Here is a 15,583-nt window from a genome sequence, read left to right on the forward strand (position 1 = left end):
ATAAAATAAAAAATCAGTGAAAAACATATTAAAATGACTATCTAAGGTCAGCAGTACAAACTGGAAGCCTGTGAAAATTATGGCCACAGACATACTTGGTTTTACCTGTTGATTAAATGGGGATTTTTTTTTTTTTACACAGAACCTGCTCTTTGAAAAATTGATAGCAGGCATCTGTTTTTCCCATATGTTTTTAATGTGTTGAACTCAGGTCACAGCTGTGCCCTTTCTCTGGGAATATGCACTTCGCAGATGGCCTGCTTCAATCAATACTCTCCTGAGCCTATAAGCATTTGAATTTAACCCCATAGCCTAAATGAAAGGAACATTTAACATATACAGGATTGCTCCTTAAAGTGAATTTGTTGTATACTATTGTTTAATAAAGGGAGGAAAGGAAGAAATTGTTAGACAAAGACAAAAGGCAACTTTTAAAAACAACCAGATAGCCTAGCTGGCGTGGCTCAGTGGTTGAACATCAGCCTATGAACCAGAAGGTCACAGTTCAATTTCCAATCAGGGCACATGCTAGAGTTATGGGTTCCATCCCCAGAAGGGAATGGGAGGCAGCCAATCAATTATTCTCTCTCATCATTGATATTTCTTTCTCTCCCTCTCCTTTCCTCATTGAATTCAATAAAAGTATATTTTATAAAAATACAACCAGATAATATCATAGTTGGATATTTATTGAGTAGGATTCTGCTTGTCTGAATATTGCTTTGTTAGAAACTATAATCTACTCATTTATTCTAAATCCTATTTTTAGCTGTAAAGTCCAGTGTCTTAGATTATTTCAAGGTTTACCTTTTGGTCAATCTATTAGACTCATGAGTAATAAGTTATGGTTTGCATTTAACTTTTTCAAAGAAATTACACTTTAGGACCGTTGGTCATAAGATAATTTATCTCAATCCCTGTTCACACTAGCTCACCATGCCTTCTCCTATGCCTGAGTACCTGAATGTGCACTATATCGGGGAGTCTGCCTCCAGACTGCTGTTCTTATCGATGCACTGGGCACTTTCTATTCCTTCCTTCCAGGCTTTGGGGTAAGTGTTTTAAAATCTTAAATGTAAATGAGGTTTTGTAGCACAAATGTACATTAAACAAGAACTTTTATTTTGGGAGGATCTGCATTAAAGGAAAAAAAAATGGTACCACATAACTGTAAGTTTTGTCATTGATGTCACAAACAATGGCAACTTGTATTTTTTGTATTATATTTATGTGGAAGAGTATCCATATTTCTAATTTGAAGGGGATATATGCAGTGGAACTGATAAATCATAGCCAGCATTCGTAATAACCTGTCTCTGAATGACTTAAAGGTAGGGAGCCTATAGGTTTATCCCAGGGTTATTGTTTTCCTTACCCGACTAGTGTTCATCTCAAACATTTTAATAAGGAGCTGAAACTTGTAAGCAGTGAATATGTTTAAAAACAGAAACAATTGTGATTGAGGGGAAAAAAAGAAAGAAAATGTAAACCCCATAGTACCACTATGATAATTTAGAATTTTGTTCTTTCTATTGAATAGCACATCTGTAGTCTGTTCTGAAGTAATCAGATGTTAAAGGAAATGGTTCACTGTAAGAAACCCAAGCTTTGCCTAAAGTTTGCCAGATTTATTTAAATTGCTTTAAAGTAGCTGGTATGAAGAAACAAAGAGACCATGGAATATGTTAATACCATAGTTAGAAAAGTATTATTCTAGTGATAGGACCCTACTCACCAATACGATTTTGTAAACTTTTCACTTTCATATTCTGTAAATCTGTTTTTCCATTTGCCAAATAAGAATAATAACTGAAGAGTCCATGCCCATCCTTTATCCTTAGGGAATATTTAGAATATAACTAAGAAACATCTGATTATTACTTTAAGAGGCATATGTAGAACCCCACTGTAAATTGGTTTATTAATCAACGTTGACTATACCATGCGTTAATATCATGTATTAAGTAATGTATTTAAATAATATAATTACAATAGACTAAGAGCCTGATTTAGAATGATTAACCTTTAAAATGATTGTTAACTCTTTCTCTCAGAATAACATTTAACTTTAAGAATTTCTCCAGTCTGTTTTTTAAGAAAAATTAAAATATAATCTACATTTATACATTAGCAGTTTCTTTTAAAGCATTTACTGTAGTTCTTTAAGCTTGTAATTGGTATACTTGTACCTTGAAAAGTAATCTGATGCTGTTTTGTATAATTGGATATCAGTTATTATAGTAAAACAACAAAAGGAAGGATTTTGGGGGTAGTGATTTGAACTCCTTGGATTATTTGTAACATACTGATCTTAAGTACTTCTGTTAAATTAAGTGTGATTATCCTATGGAAATAGTCCAAATGTTGAAGAAAGCAAAAATAAAACCTGAGGTTTCTGATTATAACAGTATAATTTTATAGTGGCATCCACATTTCCCTGTGATCTGTATTAAAAATCTGGTTCAGTGTAACAGCCAGTCTAACTGATTCTTTGCAGTTAGACTTACCTACTATTAGTGTAGCTGCTATGTAAGTTCTCTTTATTATCACTAAATAACTTTTAGTTTGAATTAAAAAGATGGATGCCGACTGAGTACTTGTGTTAGTATTTCTATAAAGTACATTATTATAAGTGGAACTGCTGAGTCTAAGAGGTGTACCTTTCCATTTTTGCTAGGTGCTACCAAATTGTCCTCCAAAATGATGTTGAGACAGTTTACACTCACATCAGCAATGTACAAGAATGAATGCTTATTTTCTCACATCCTCATTAATTCTGGATTTTATCCATCTTTTCTGATAAATGAAAAATAGTATCTTATTATCTTTTAGTTTGTTTGAGATTAAAATTTTTCATTTTCATATGGCGATTAAAACTATTGATTCTCTTTTCATAATTACTTTTAAATAAATTTTAAATGGCCAATTTTTTATGGCAAGTAATTCTTCTCAGGTACTGAATGGAAAAGAGTGATCAGCCTGGAGTAAAAATTTCAGCTGAAAAATTTCCAGTGAGAAAAATTACTTTCTATAACTCTTAAGTTGGCAATGTAAGCTTTTGTTTGAGTATATTCAATTCTTAAATAAAATGTAATGTCATAAAGAACGCTATGTGTTTTAACTTGACAAATGATTTTAGTATATAGGTTTGGGTTTAAAGATTATTTGATAGGAAAAGAGTCCATGCCCATAGCTTTTCTAACTCTGTTTTTTCTAAATTCTAACTTCTCCCTGTTCTATATCCCCTGAAATCAGAAATCATTTGCTGAATTTCTTCTATATGCCATCTACTGTGCTGTTGACAGAGATACAGACATGAATAAGCCTTCAGTAAGGTTTTAATCTAGTATAGGAGACAGACTCCAAAACCAATAAATTAGAATACCATGAAATAAGTATAAAATATAAATGAATATGTGACACTGAAGGAGGAATGATGAACTATCTTGGGAGAGGAATGTGGTAAGAGAATTTTTTTTTTTAAAGTGAGCTCTGAGTTATAGATTAAGGGATAGAAAGGATTTAGCCAGTGAAAGGATATTTAAGAGGGGAGGAGGAGTTACATCAGAGGAATTGAGGCATGGGAGGTTCCCCTGTTCTCTTCCCTTGAAGTTACAAGTTGCATAGCTATGATTCAACAAAGGATTCCCAGCTCATCACGCAAACTCGTCTGAGAGATCCATGAATTAAAACATCTGAAGCATTATTAACTGTAGCCAAGACATGGAAACAACAAAAGTATCCTTCAATAGATGACTGGATAAAGAAGATGTACATATATACAATGGAATACTACTCAGCCATAAGAAAAAATGAAATACTGCCATTTGCAACATGGATGGATCTTGAACATATCATGCTAAGCAAAATAAGTCAGACAGAAAAACTCAAGAACCATATGATTTCACTCATGTGGGATATAAAACTGAAACTTAGACACAGACAACAGTATGGTAGTTACCGTAGGGGAAGGAGAGTGGAGAGGTAGTAGAGGGTAAAGGGGGTCAAATATAGTGACAAAAGGAGACTTGACTTTGGGTGGTGATCGCACAGTGCAATAGACAGATGTATTATAGAATTGTACACTTGAAACATATAATTTTATTAATCAATGTCACCCCAATAAATTTAAAGGAAAAAGTTAATATAACTGCTGACTCATAAAAAGGCCATACTTTGAAATAAAATGTTTAGAAATTTAAAAAACTAAGGGAGGATAGCATTTATTAATCCACTCAACAGTTTTTGAGTACCTACTACATCCTGGTTCTCACCTCAACAAGTTTGGCCCTTGTTCTGCTTAGATTACTTTTCCCCTAGAATTTGTGTGTGTGTTTTTTTAAGTTCTTTTCTGTTTTTCTCTACTCAAATGTCAGGCCCTTAGTAAGGCCTTCCCCAGCTACCTTACCTGAACATGGCCCTCCCATCCCCATTTTCTAATGCAGCATCATACTTTATAGTAATGTAGAATTTTTATTGCCTAAAACTAACTTAATGTATGTATAATCATATGTATATGTGTATATATTTATATAAAATATTTATTATGTTGCCCTTCTGCTTTCTGAAGGCAGACCTAGTCCATGTTGTTTGTTGCTGTTTTTCCAATGCTTCCTACAGTGCCTGGCTTTTTGTACTTTATGTCATGGCCTGTTCACATAATTCTTACATTTGTGCCTCATAATAACTGAGCTAGATATAGGTTATAGAGCAGCCGTGGGCAAACTACGGCCCGCGGGCCGGATCCGGCCCGTTTGAAATGAATAAAACTATTGGAAAAAAAGACCGTACCCTTTTATGTAATGATGTTTACTTTGAATTTATATTAGTTCACATAAACACTCCATCCATGCTTTTGTTCCGGCCCTCTGGTCCAGTTTAAGAACCCATTGTGGCCCTCGAGTCAAAAAGTTTGCCCACCCCTGTTATAGAGTCTCTGCATTTTATATAGCTAAACAGCCTGAGACTTGGGAGCTTATTTGCCTGATTTCAAATGGATAATAAGTTGATGATCTAGGTTTTAAAACCCTGGCCTCTTGACTCCTATTACTACTTTTTCTATTCTCTCATGCTGAGATTTCTGATTTAGAAATTCAGAAAAAAACTTTTGATCTTTCTTATCCTTCTTACCCCTAGTAAAATCCTTGGTGTCTCATTTATAGAGATAATATCTTATCTGAAACATACTTAAAGAAGAAACCATTTCTCCTAGGAAATTGGTTGTTACCTACCATTAAATAATTTTAATTGCCCGTTTTTTTAAAAAGAGAGTATTTACCTGCATTAAAGACAAAATAAAACTTGGGAAAAGTTTTTTAAATGCGTGCTTTTAATTTTAATATTTTTAAAAACAATCTTTATGCTATCTGTTTCCATGAAATGTGGTATTAAAGCCTCAACTTCTGCAGTTTGAAACTGTTCTTATAAACTGGCTGACTGATTAATGAGCTAGCGAATTAAAGTTCTAAGCCTTTCTCATCAAGTGCTGTCAGGTATACAGAACACAGAATTGATCTAGTTCGTCTTTCTAGAGTAAGTTGTACTTCACTAGTATTTTACTACAAAATATATGAGTCAATTGTAAAGTTTATAAAATATATTTTAATAATATCTGATTTGTGTGTGTGTTTTTAATAGGCAGGAAAACAGCATATCATTGGTGAAAGCTTATTGGAATGAACTTTTTACTCTTGGTCTTGCCCAGTGTTGGCAAGTAATGAATGTGGCAACTATATTAGCAACATTTGTCAATTGCCTTCACAGTAGCCTTCAACAAGGTAAAAAGCACTTTATTTCCTTTTCCCAGGATATAAGAGAGGATGTCAGTTTTATAAAGTGTTTTACTATTGAAGTTACATATCTGATGATAATGTTTTAGATGCCAACATTCTTTTTACTTTAGATAATTTTTACATTTTGATAATTTCATTTCATTGACCACCAAAAAAATATTTTTGAATATTTAAATTTGTATGTCCCTGACTTGGATAGAGTTGCACCTGATTTGGTGATGCTTATTTCATGTCAGCCAGGGACCAAGTAACTCCTTGTTTATACTAGCTTGGCGTTTGGTCTGTGCCCATGCCTGGTTCATGCCCTGGACACTTGAAAACATTTTTTGAATTTTAAAATGTTTTAAAGCACAACAAAATTGAAACAAGTATATTTAAGTCTGGTTGGCTATTTCTGACCAGGCCTTGTGAATTTTTGTACTTTGGTATAGGTACCAAGGAATCCAGGGTTAGCTTATATAAAGTTGAATAAATACTTCAAAATGTATTCTTCCAACCAGTTTTTAAGTTACCTTTCTTCATTGTAACCCTTTGAATTCCAAGATCTTTTTCGGTCAATTCATCAGGGTATATTCTCTTATTTAAAAAGTACTGAAGAGTCACAAAACAATCCTTCCTCTCTTTTTTCCTTTTCTTGATGCCAAGATAATGACAATTCTCATTCATTTAAGGCAGTGGTTCTCAACCTTCCTAATGCTGCGACCCTTTAATACAGTTCCTCATGTTGTGGTGACCCCCAACCATAAAATTATTTTCGTTTTTACTTCATAACTGTAATTTTGCTACTGTTATGAATCGTAATGTAAATATCTGATATGCAGGATGTATTTTCATTGTTACAAATTGAACATAATTAAAGCATAGTGATTAATCACAAAAACAATATGTAATTATATATGTGTTTTCCGATGGTCTTAGGCGACCCCTGTGAAAGGGTCGTTTGGCCCCCAAAGGGGTCGCGACCCACAGGTTGAGAACCGCTAATTTAAGGAGTCAGGCAGTCACTGATTTATAAATATTTTACTTCAGAATGACATGTGACTGACCAAAAACGTGCCCCCTCTTCAAATAGAAGCTGTCACTTGCGTTTAGGAATATATAAATTGGGAATTATGTTTTATTTCTTTACCATATTCCATTTCTTACTGTTTTATATGATTTTTAAATTATATGTTCCTCCTTAAAATTTCATCAGCAGTAGCTCCAGAAAGCAGTACCACATCCCCATGTTATTTGTGGACTCCTGATCTTGATTGTTTTCTCATAAGTTTGTAATGCATTATATAGCCTACCTTCACTAAAGCTGTAATTGAGTAATCAGATGTCTTTTAAACATATCCCTCCACAGTAAATTTTACTCAGTCTCCTTTGGTTTTGACAATGGTTTGGTTTTTTTTGCTAAATATTTTTAATTTAGTAGTGTTGTTAACCTTTTTATTTATTATTATTATTTTTATTAATTTCAGAGTGGAAGGGAGAGGGAGAGAGAATCTTTGATCTGCCACCTCCTGCATGCCCCCTACTGGGGATTGAGCCCACAGCGTAGGCAGGTGCAGGCAGGTGCCCTCACTGGGATCCAACCATTCCTGGTTCATAGGTCAACGCTCAAACACTGAGCCACACCAGCTGGGCAGTGTTGTTAACTTTTAAAAATCTAGATGATTTTGCTCACTTTTAAAAATCAATATAAGCTTAAATAAAATCCTGTTACCAAATTGGAATATTTTGAATTTCTTTTGCCAGTTTTTCAGATGATTGTCTTTACAGCTTATTTTTTCAAAGGTGTGTCTTGAAAGGAGAAACATTATGTTTAGGGTTTTTTATACTAACAGCTTGTTTTGTTTTTTTTCTTGTATGAAGCGTGTCCAAAGATCATTAATTAGTTTCATCTGTACTTGTAGAGATAGTGAATTTGAAACATTTACAGATTGGTTATATTTAACGCTGGAAATTAATGGGAAGGAAATATGTTGGATAAAAATGTCATACATTTTAGCAGAAAATTAGAAGCTTTTGTTTGTTTTTAATTAAAGATAAAATGTCAACCGAAAGAAGAAAATTATTGATGGAGCACATCTTCAAACTCCAGGAGTTTTGCAACAGCATGGTTAAACTCTGTGTTGATGGCTATGAATATGCCTACCTGAAAGCAATAGTGCTCTTCAGTCCAGGTACACAAATAGTGACATCTTATCCAAAATACAATGTTTGAGCTTGTGGTGAAATTGAATCCCTCATACCCGGCTGGTGGGAATATAAAATGATGCAGTTAAAGTGGAAGCAAGTGTTCATCAACAAATGAATAAATAAAACAAATGTAATATATGCATACAATGAATATTAGTCAGCTATAAAATTAAGTTCTTACGCATGGATGAACCTTGAAAACAGTATGCTAAGGGAAAGAAGCCAGTCACAAAAGACCACATATTACATGATTCTATTTAAATGGGTTGTCTAGAATAGGCAGATTTTACGGACATAAAGTAGGTTAGTAATTAGTAATTACCAAGGACTAAGGAGAGGGAAGAATAGGGAGTGACTGAATGGTACAGCATTCTTTTGGAGTGACATAAATGTTCTAAAATTATATTATGGTGATGGTTGCACAATTCTGTGAATAATCTAAAATAATTGAATTATACACTTTAAATTGGTGAGTTTTATGAATGCTGGACACTTATTTGGATGTGAAAAAAAAAAAAAGCTAAAACCAGTGAGCAAAATTCCTTCTCCACTTTTGGGATAAACGAAAATAATATCTATTTTAGTAGAACCCATTGGTCTCATTTTTTATTAGATATTAGAATTTGAGATAAAATAGTTTTACAAGCTTTAAAGTACAGTGCCTGGTACTTAGTAATATTTATGGAAAGAGCCACACATATGAAGAGGTTTCATTTTTGACTGAACTGTTCTTCTCATTCCCTTCCATCTCTACTCTAGATGTCTTATTAAATGAACATTCAGAAGCAGGGTAACAATATATTCTTTCATGTTTCAGACCATCCAGGCCTAGAAAACATGGAACAGATTGAGAAATTTCAGGAAAAGGCTTATGTGGAATTTCAAGATTATATAACCAGAACATATCCGGATGACACCTACAGGTATCTAGAAGTTAAATGCTATTTAACTATATTAATTTTAAACTTTTTGTGAATCTATTATTTCATTATTTTATATTTTAAGAGTAAATAAAATGTTCTAGTTAAACTTTGAAATAGCTAATGCTATGAAAAGCAGTATGCATTATTGCATGTAATATTTCATCCATTTCTTGCATTTATATAGAGATGACTTTAGCACATAGAGGTTAAGTAACTTGCTCAAATCACAATAATTGGCAGAGCCTGACTGGATCCAGGTAGTCTGGCAGTAGTGCCCAAACTCTTTGTTTTAAATAAATAAGTTTGAGATTTGGCTTACGATATTTCTACTAACGTAGAAATTTTAAAAAAATATTTTATAAGATCAATTAAATTTTTGAAGGACTGTATTGTAAACACATGGTCATCGAAGCTAGAGTACCTAGGTTTGACCTCTGACCTTACCTTATTAGCTGTATGACATTGGGCAAGTAGTTTTTAACTTCTCTGTTTCAGTTTCTTCATCTGTAAAATGGAGATAATAATAGTATCCACATTTTACAATTAGTGTAACGCTTAAATCAGTTAATAATGTAAAGAGCTTAGAACAGTGCCTGTTTCATAGCAAGGGCTATAAAAATGTGTTTACTAATGTTATTATCTATTTAATATACTTCAAGCTAGTAAAAGAACATTTCACATATAACAATGTTTTATACATATTAAATAATAAATGTATAAGCCAGTTCCATTGTGAAAATGAGAATTAACCAGTTCTCTTATCCTGCTTTCTACCAGTTCTGTGGATGCAACTCAGCTGGTGGGAACAAAAGGAACTGAGTAATTTGAGAAATAGGATACATGGCTATATGAAGGTCACTTAATTCTGGGGCTGCTGGTTTCATTTGGTCTCAAGCATTGGAGTGCAAGGCCTTAGACTAGAGCCGTGGTCGGCAAACTGTGGCTCACAAGCCACATGCGACTCTTTGGCCCCTTGAGTGTGGCTCTTCCTAAGCCTTAGGAGTACCCAAATTAAGTTAATAACAATGTACCTACCTATATAGTTTAAGTTTAAAAAATTTGGCTCTCAGAAGAAATTTCAATCAGTGTACTGTTGATATTTGACTCTGTTGACTAATGAGTTTGCCGACCACTGAACTAGAGGAAGGATAAACATTACCACAAGCTTTTTGGAAAGGTGGTTCTTTTGTTGTTGGTTTGTCATGATTATTTTTCAGATTTTTAAAAATGTTTCTAAAGTTGTTTTATGCCTCATTATAAAGTAAGTACAGTATTTACATTTTTTCTTCCTTAGATGTACCGTTGTTGGCTGACTTTTGTTTCATTAGATTCCAGGTGCTTTCACTGATCTTTGGAATTATTTTTGAATTTCTTACATTTCTAGTTACTTAAAAATAACAAAATTATCTTTTGATAGCAGTTTTCAATGTATAATGTACTTTCTTTCACACAAGATATCCTGCCAAAATTTAAGAACCTCACTATACAGAAACTGGCAGATATCATTTTAATTTTCAGAAAAAAACTTGCCGGGAGCCGGTCCATCCTTGCTGTTTCAAGGGACCTGGCATATATGGCATACGGTTCTTAATATGTTTGCTCACCTTCTTGGCGCTGTGTTTTAACCAAGGTCACCTCTCCGAGAAAGGTTGAATCCCCAGGTAGGGATTTTCCCCTAAAGTTAGGGAGGGAATAAAACCCCTCAACTAAGTGCCAGGCGGGTAATTAATCACTTTAACTATGAACAGTCATGCTTAAGCTACATAATCTTTTCTCCCTGGAATGGAGATAAGAAACGCCCTAACCTTTGTAATAGAGATTGATAGGATTGAATCAACTGGTATGGATACAGATGTAACAAGACAGAAAGACACAGGACTTAGAAGGCAGAACTTAGAGAGACAGAACCTAGGCACAGAACCTACACAGAACATTCTCTAGAGACAGAAGAACTTCGCTGGAGAGAACATGGCAAAAGATCCTGGACTGAACCTGACTACAGAAATTGGCAAGAGAACCTGACTAGAACCTGGCCACAGAACCTGGCTGGGCATCCTAAGCAGAACTTCGCTGGAGATCCAGACCAGAACTTGGCTGGAGATTGTGGCTAGAGATCCTGGCAAGGCTGCTGATCAACTGAACACTGTCTCCGTGTCCTTCCTTCTTCGCCAACTCCGTCCACACCTTTGGGGACCCCTGGACATGCTGGGGTTGGACCCCGGCATCTGGCGCCCGAACAGGGACCCCTAGGTAAGCGCCCCGCACTCGGGACAGATAGGACTCCACCATAGGAAAAGGGTGGATAGTCTTCGCCGACTCCGTCCACACCTTTGGGAACCCCTGGAAAAGGATTCCCCTAGGTAAGCCCCCCCCCCCATTGAGAACCCCCACACTCGGGACGGATAGGACTCCACCAGGGTACTGCAGACCCCCCTATAGAGGATAAGTAGGGTAAGAAGATGGATAGTACAGAACTTAGATTGAGAAGATGTGCCATACTGAGTCCAAAGAAAGAAGACTCTGTATTGATCTTTAGATTAAGAAGATGTGCCATACTGAGTCTAAAGAAAAAACACTCTGTATTGATCTTTAGATTAAGAAGATGTGCCATACTGAGTCTAAAGAAAAAAGACTCTGTATTGATCTTTTAACATATATGCTTGCTAGCAGAGGAATTAAGGTTACTCCCAGTCAGACAGAACGTTTTATACAAGAAGTATGTCCATGCTTTTCTGAGGAAGGAAAGGTAAATGTAATGGCATGGGAGAAGGTAGGCCCAAGGAGCCTTATCCTTAACCCCACTGCAGCCTTTCTACCCTGGGAAAGTGCAGGATTGGCAAGCTCTCCCTGGGATGATAGATCAGGACTCAGGTAATAGCGGAAAGCGCCAATCCTACTCTTAAAATGGATATAAGAGAGCATTTGAGGTTTTTCTTTTTAATGCTTGCTTTTAAAAAATAAAAAAGGGGGAATTTGCCGGGAGCCGGTCCATCCTTGCTGTTTCAAGGGACCTGGCATATATGGCATACGGTTCTTAATATGTTTGCTCACCTTCTTGGCGCTGTGTTTTAACCAAGGTCACCTCTCCGAGAAAGGTTGAATCCCCAGGTAGGGATTTTCCCCTGAAGTTAGGGAGGGAATAAAACCCCTCAACTAAGTGCCAGGCGGGTAATTAATCACTTTAACTATGAACAATCATGCTTAAGCTACATAATCTTTTCTCCCTGGAATGGAGATAAGAAACGCCCTAACCTTTGTAATAGAGATTGATAGGATTGAATCAACTGGTATGGATACAGATGTAACAAGACAGAAAGACACAGGACTTAGAAGGCAGAACTTAGAGAGACAGAACCTACACAGAACGTTCTCTAGAGACAGAAGAACTTCGCTGGAGAGAACATGGCAAAAGATCCTGGACTGAACCTGACTACAGAAATTGGCAAGAGAACCTGACTAGAACTTGGTGACTGAACCTGGCTGGAGAACCTGGACAGAACCTGGCTGGAGAACCTAGCGAGGGAACATGGCTACAAAACCTGGCTGGAGAACCTGGAGAACCTAGCAAGAGAACATGGACACAGAACCTGGCTGGAGATCCTAACCAGAACTTTGCTGGAGATCCAGAGCAGAACCTCTCTGGAGATCCAGACCAGAACTTGGCTGGAGATCCTGGCTAGGCTGCTGATCAACTGAATGCTGTCCTTCCGTGTCATTCCTTCTTCGCCGACTCCCTCCACACCTTTGGGGACCCCTGGACTTGCTGGGGTTGGACCCCGGCAAAAACTGAAGAGAGGCAGGGAGCACATAGCTAGGAGGGCAACTAAATCAAAATGTGAGTCCAGTGATCTTGTTTCCATTGTCTTGTGCTTTTCCCAGTAATAACAACCATTGCCTTTTTTACCATTCCCAGTAGTATTTCTTAAAGCAAAATCAAGAAAACTATTATAATTGAGTCTGTATGCCCTGATAACACAAAATATTGCTGTTCTTACAACCTAAAATAAGCTCCTATACCATTTTTAAACATATAGCTTGAACCGTGGTTTAATGGCATAGCAGTTAAGAGCAAGGCTTGACTATGAAGTCTGTCAGACTGCACTTATATCCAGTTGATTGTCATACACTCTAAAGCTTGAATTCTAAGGTTTTTATTTCAACTTTTGAAAATTAGATCTTTTATTCAATTAGGCCACAAATAATATACATGCAGAAATTACTCATATTTTTCTACTTACTCTCTCTTTGATTTATAATCTTGTCCCCCTCCCCTTTCTTTTTTGTTTTTAGGTTGTCCAGACTACTACTCAGATTGCCAGCTTTGAGGTTGATGAATGCTACCATCACTGAAGAATTGTTTTTCAAAGGTCTCATTGGCAGTGTACGAATTGACAGTGTTATTCCACATATTTTAAAAATGGAACCTGCAGATTATAACTCACAAATAATTGGTCACAGCATATGAAAGCTGAGCACTCAGTGTAAAATTGTTCTTTCTCAGAACACAAGACACCAAATTGAACTCATGGTTTTCCAGGGCACCTGGAAATTTTGACTTTAAAGAATAACCAAAAACGAAGATATTTTTATTTTTACTTTCTTAAGAAGAATTTTCGAACTGACTGGGCAGGTAGCAGGAATTAGAGTTTCCTTTCCTGTCTTATTTAAGTGAATAAGAAATACTATGAATTTTTTCTTGGTCAAGATGATACCTAAAGCTGTCACCTTTTAACTATCTAAACTAAGATCTCATATCTTATTTGGTGAAACAAATAAACTAGTTCTTTGTGTTTTTTTTTTTTTTTTTTCAGAATTGTGTTCTATTCATGTTTAACTTCATTATGAGCTAGTACAGATAGGTAATTGTCAGAAATCTCTGAGGATATCCTTGTATTTTACACTTCTATAATCTTTTAATTACTTTGTCATAAGATTATGGTCAATGGTGTAATGATACCATTAGAACCAGAGGAAATCATAATTGAATACATATTTTTTTGTCTTCTGTAAATGTTGTGGCACCCATAGCATAGACCACTCATTGCTGGCAATGAGACAGGATATTCATGATCTTAAGACTTGACTTTTTTAGTGGTGTATATTATTAGTTACAAGCACTTTTTATTTATGTATACAGCAGAAAAATTTTTTTGAGAATAGGATAAGCTTCATGTTTTAATATTTTCAGTTTACTGCAGTGTTTTAAAAGTAGTAGAAACTGGTTGAGCCCAAAACGTTTCAGTATTGCAGAAGAGATCTTACTAGTGTTGCTCTTCCATTGCACAGAAAACATCTGTCCTCTCCCTCTTTCCTGATCCACATTATATAGTTTCCTGACCCTTCCATGGGTGTTAGCCAATTTCGTTTAGGTCATTAGAAATACAGTTTGTTAAATAATGGATTTATCATAACCAATCTGTGTTTTCAAGGTGAGTGAAACAATTATTTTAAGGCAGTTAACAGTTTTTAAAAATAAAATTTTTTAGTATATAAAGCAGTGGTTCTCAACCTTCTGGCCCTTTAAATACAGTTCCTCATGTTGTGACCCAACCATAAAATTATTTTCGTTGCTACTCCATAACTGTAATGTTGCTACTGTTACGAATCGTAATGTAAACACCTGATATGCAGGATGGTCTTTGGTGACCCCTGTGAAAGGGTCGTTCAACCGCCAAAGGGGTCACGACCCACAGGTTGAGAACCGCTGATAAAGGAATATGCACTGATTTTTCACTATAAAGAGGGGAGGGCTATTTTAGTATGAGCATCAACCTAAAGCCTTGTTATTGCTACAACAAAAGCATTTTAAATTCCTTGGATGTCTTCCAGAGTAATGTTTTCCATAGCAAACCTAATGCTATTAAATATTGATTTGCTCTGATTTCATGATGAATTGTTTTAGTATGTCTATTTGTTGCTTTGTTATAAAAAACAAAATGGAGATTTCATTGTACTCAGAATACATCTTTTACAAAGATTTTTGTAATAGAAGAGAAGCTGAATTTGGGGAGGCTGTGGATTTTACTAATTACTACTTTATAGTAAATTAAAAGTTTAAAAGTATCACTGTACAGTCTTTACCAACTTACTAAGGGAAATTTTTCCCTACTTAAAACATGATTTTTTTTTTTGTCATTAGGTTTATTTATAATATTAGCTGGAGAAAACTACAATTACTATAAAAATACACAAATGGGAAAACTAGTAGGTTTATACCTTTATAATCCAAAGAAGTAAGCCAAGGATTTAGAAATAATGTAAGTATGGTCAATTAACACACATGTTTACTGCAGGTGTTTTTCATGATTAAATTTGTAGTTATATTTGGAAGTGTTTTTAGATCTTAAGTAAAATGTGACCTGCATTATAAATTTGTTTCCTGACAGTATATTTGATTTGAGAGTTCTATTTGTTGAGTAGTTATCCTTTTGTTTGTTTGCCACATTATTAAGAAATTTCTAGTAAGATTTATTAAAGTACTTCCAGGAAGGGAAAACATTTCCATATCCATTATTTTAGGATTATAATTCAGTTTGAAGACTTCTAGCTAAATATTAGATTGACTATTTATTTTCTTGCTCTCCTGAAATCTCAGTAAAATGACAGTAAAGCAGTAAAGTATAACTACATAATGACAAAACAAAAGAGAAGAAATCAAAGGATAAGAGAGTTCAATAAGTT

The 15,583-nt window shown here is 35.1% G+C and overlaps 1 protein-coding gene and 1 non-coding gene across 9 annotated transcripts in view; both read left to right on the forward strand.

Moving 5' to 3' along the window:
• Positions 1-15,273, forward strand: part of NR2C1 (nuclear receptor subfamily 2 group C member 1) — a 41,816-nt gene extending 26,543 nt beyond the window's left edge. For 6 of the 8 annotated variants that reach the window (XM_059681964.1, XM_059681968.1, XM_059681971.1 and 3 more), the window contains 5 exons: positions 931-1,052; positions 5,638-5,777; positions 7,826-7,963; positions 8,797-8,902; positions 13,193-15,273. In XM_059681964.1, the coding sequence (XP_059537947.1) occupies positions 931-1,052; positions 5,638-5,777; positions 7,826-7,963; positions 8,797-8,902; positions 13,193-13,367 (681 nt within the window). In that variant the 3' untranslated portion in view covers positions 13,368-15,273. The remainder of the gene's footprint in view (positions 1-930; positions 1,053-5,637; positions 5,778-7,825; positions 7,964-8,796; positions 8,903-13,192) is intronic. The other 2 variants (XM_059681969.1, XM_059681970.1) reach the window with 2 other exon arrangements.
• On the forward strand, positions 5,974-6,109 carry LOC132229036 (small nucleolar RNA SNORA48). The gene has a single exon (XR_009451612.1). It is a non-coding gene; the product is annotated as a small nucleolar RNA SNORA48 (small nucleolar RNA).
• Positions 15,274-15,583: the final 310 nt, after the last annotated feature.

The sequence above is a fragment of the Myotis daubentonii genome, chromosome 2, assembly GCF_963259705.1.
Source record: "Myotis daubentonii chromosome 2, mMyoDau2.1, whole genome shotgun sequence".
NCBI lineage: Eukaryota > Metazoa > Chordata > Mammalia > Chiroptera > Vespertilionidae > Myotis > Myotis daubentonii.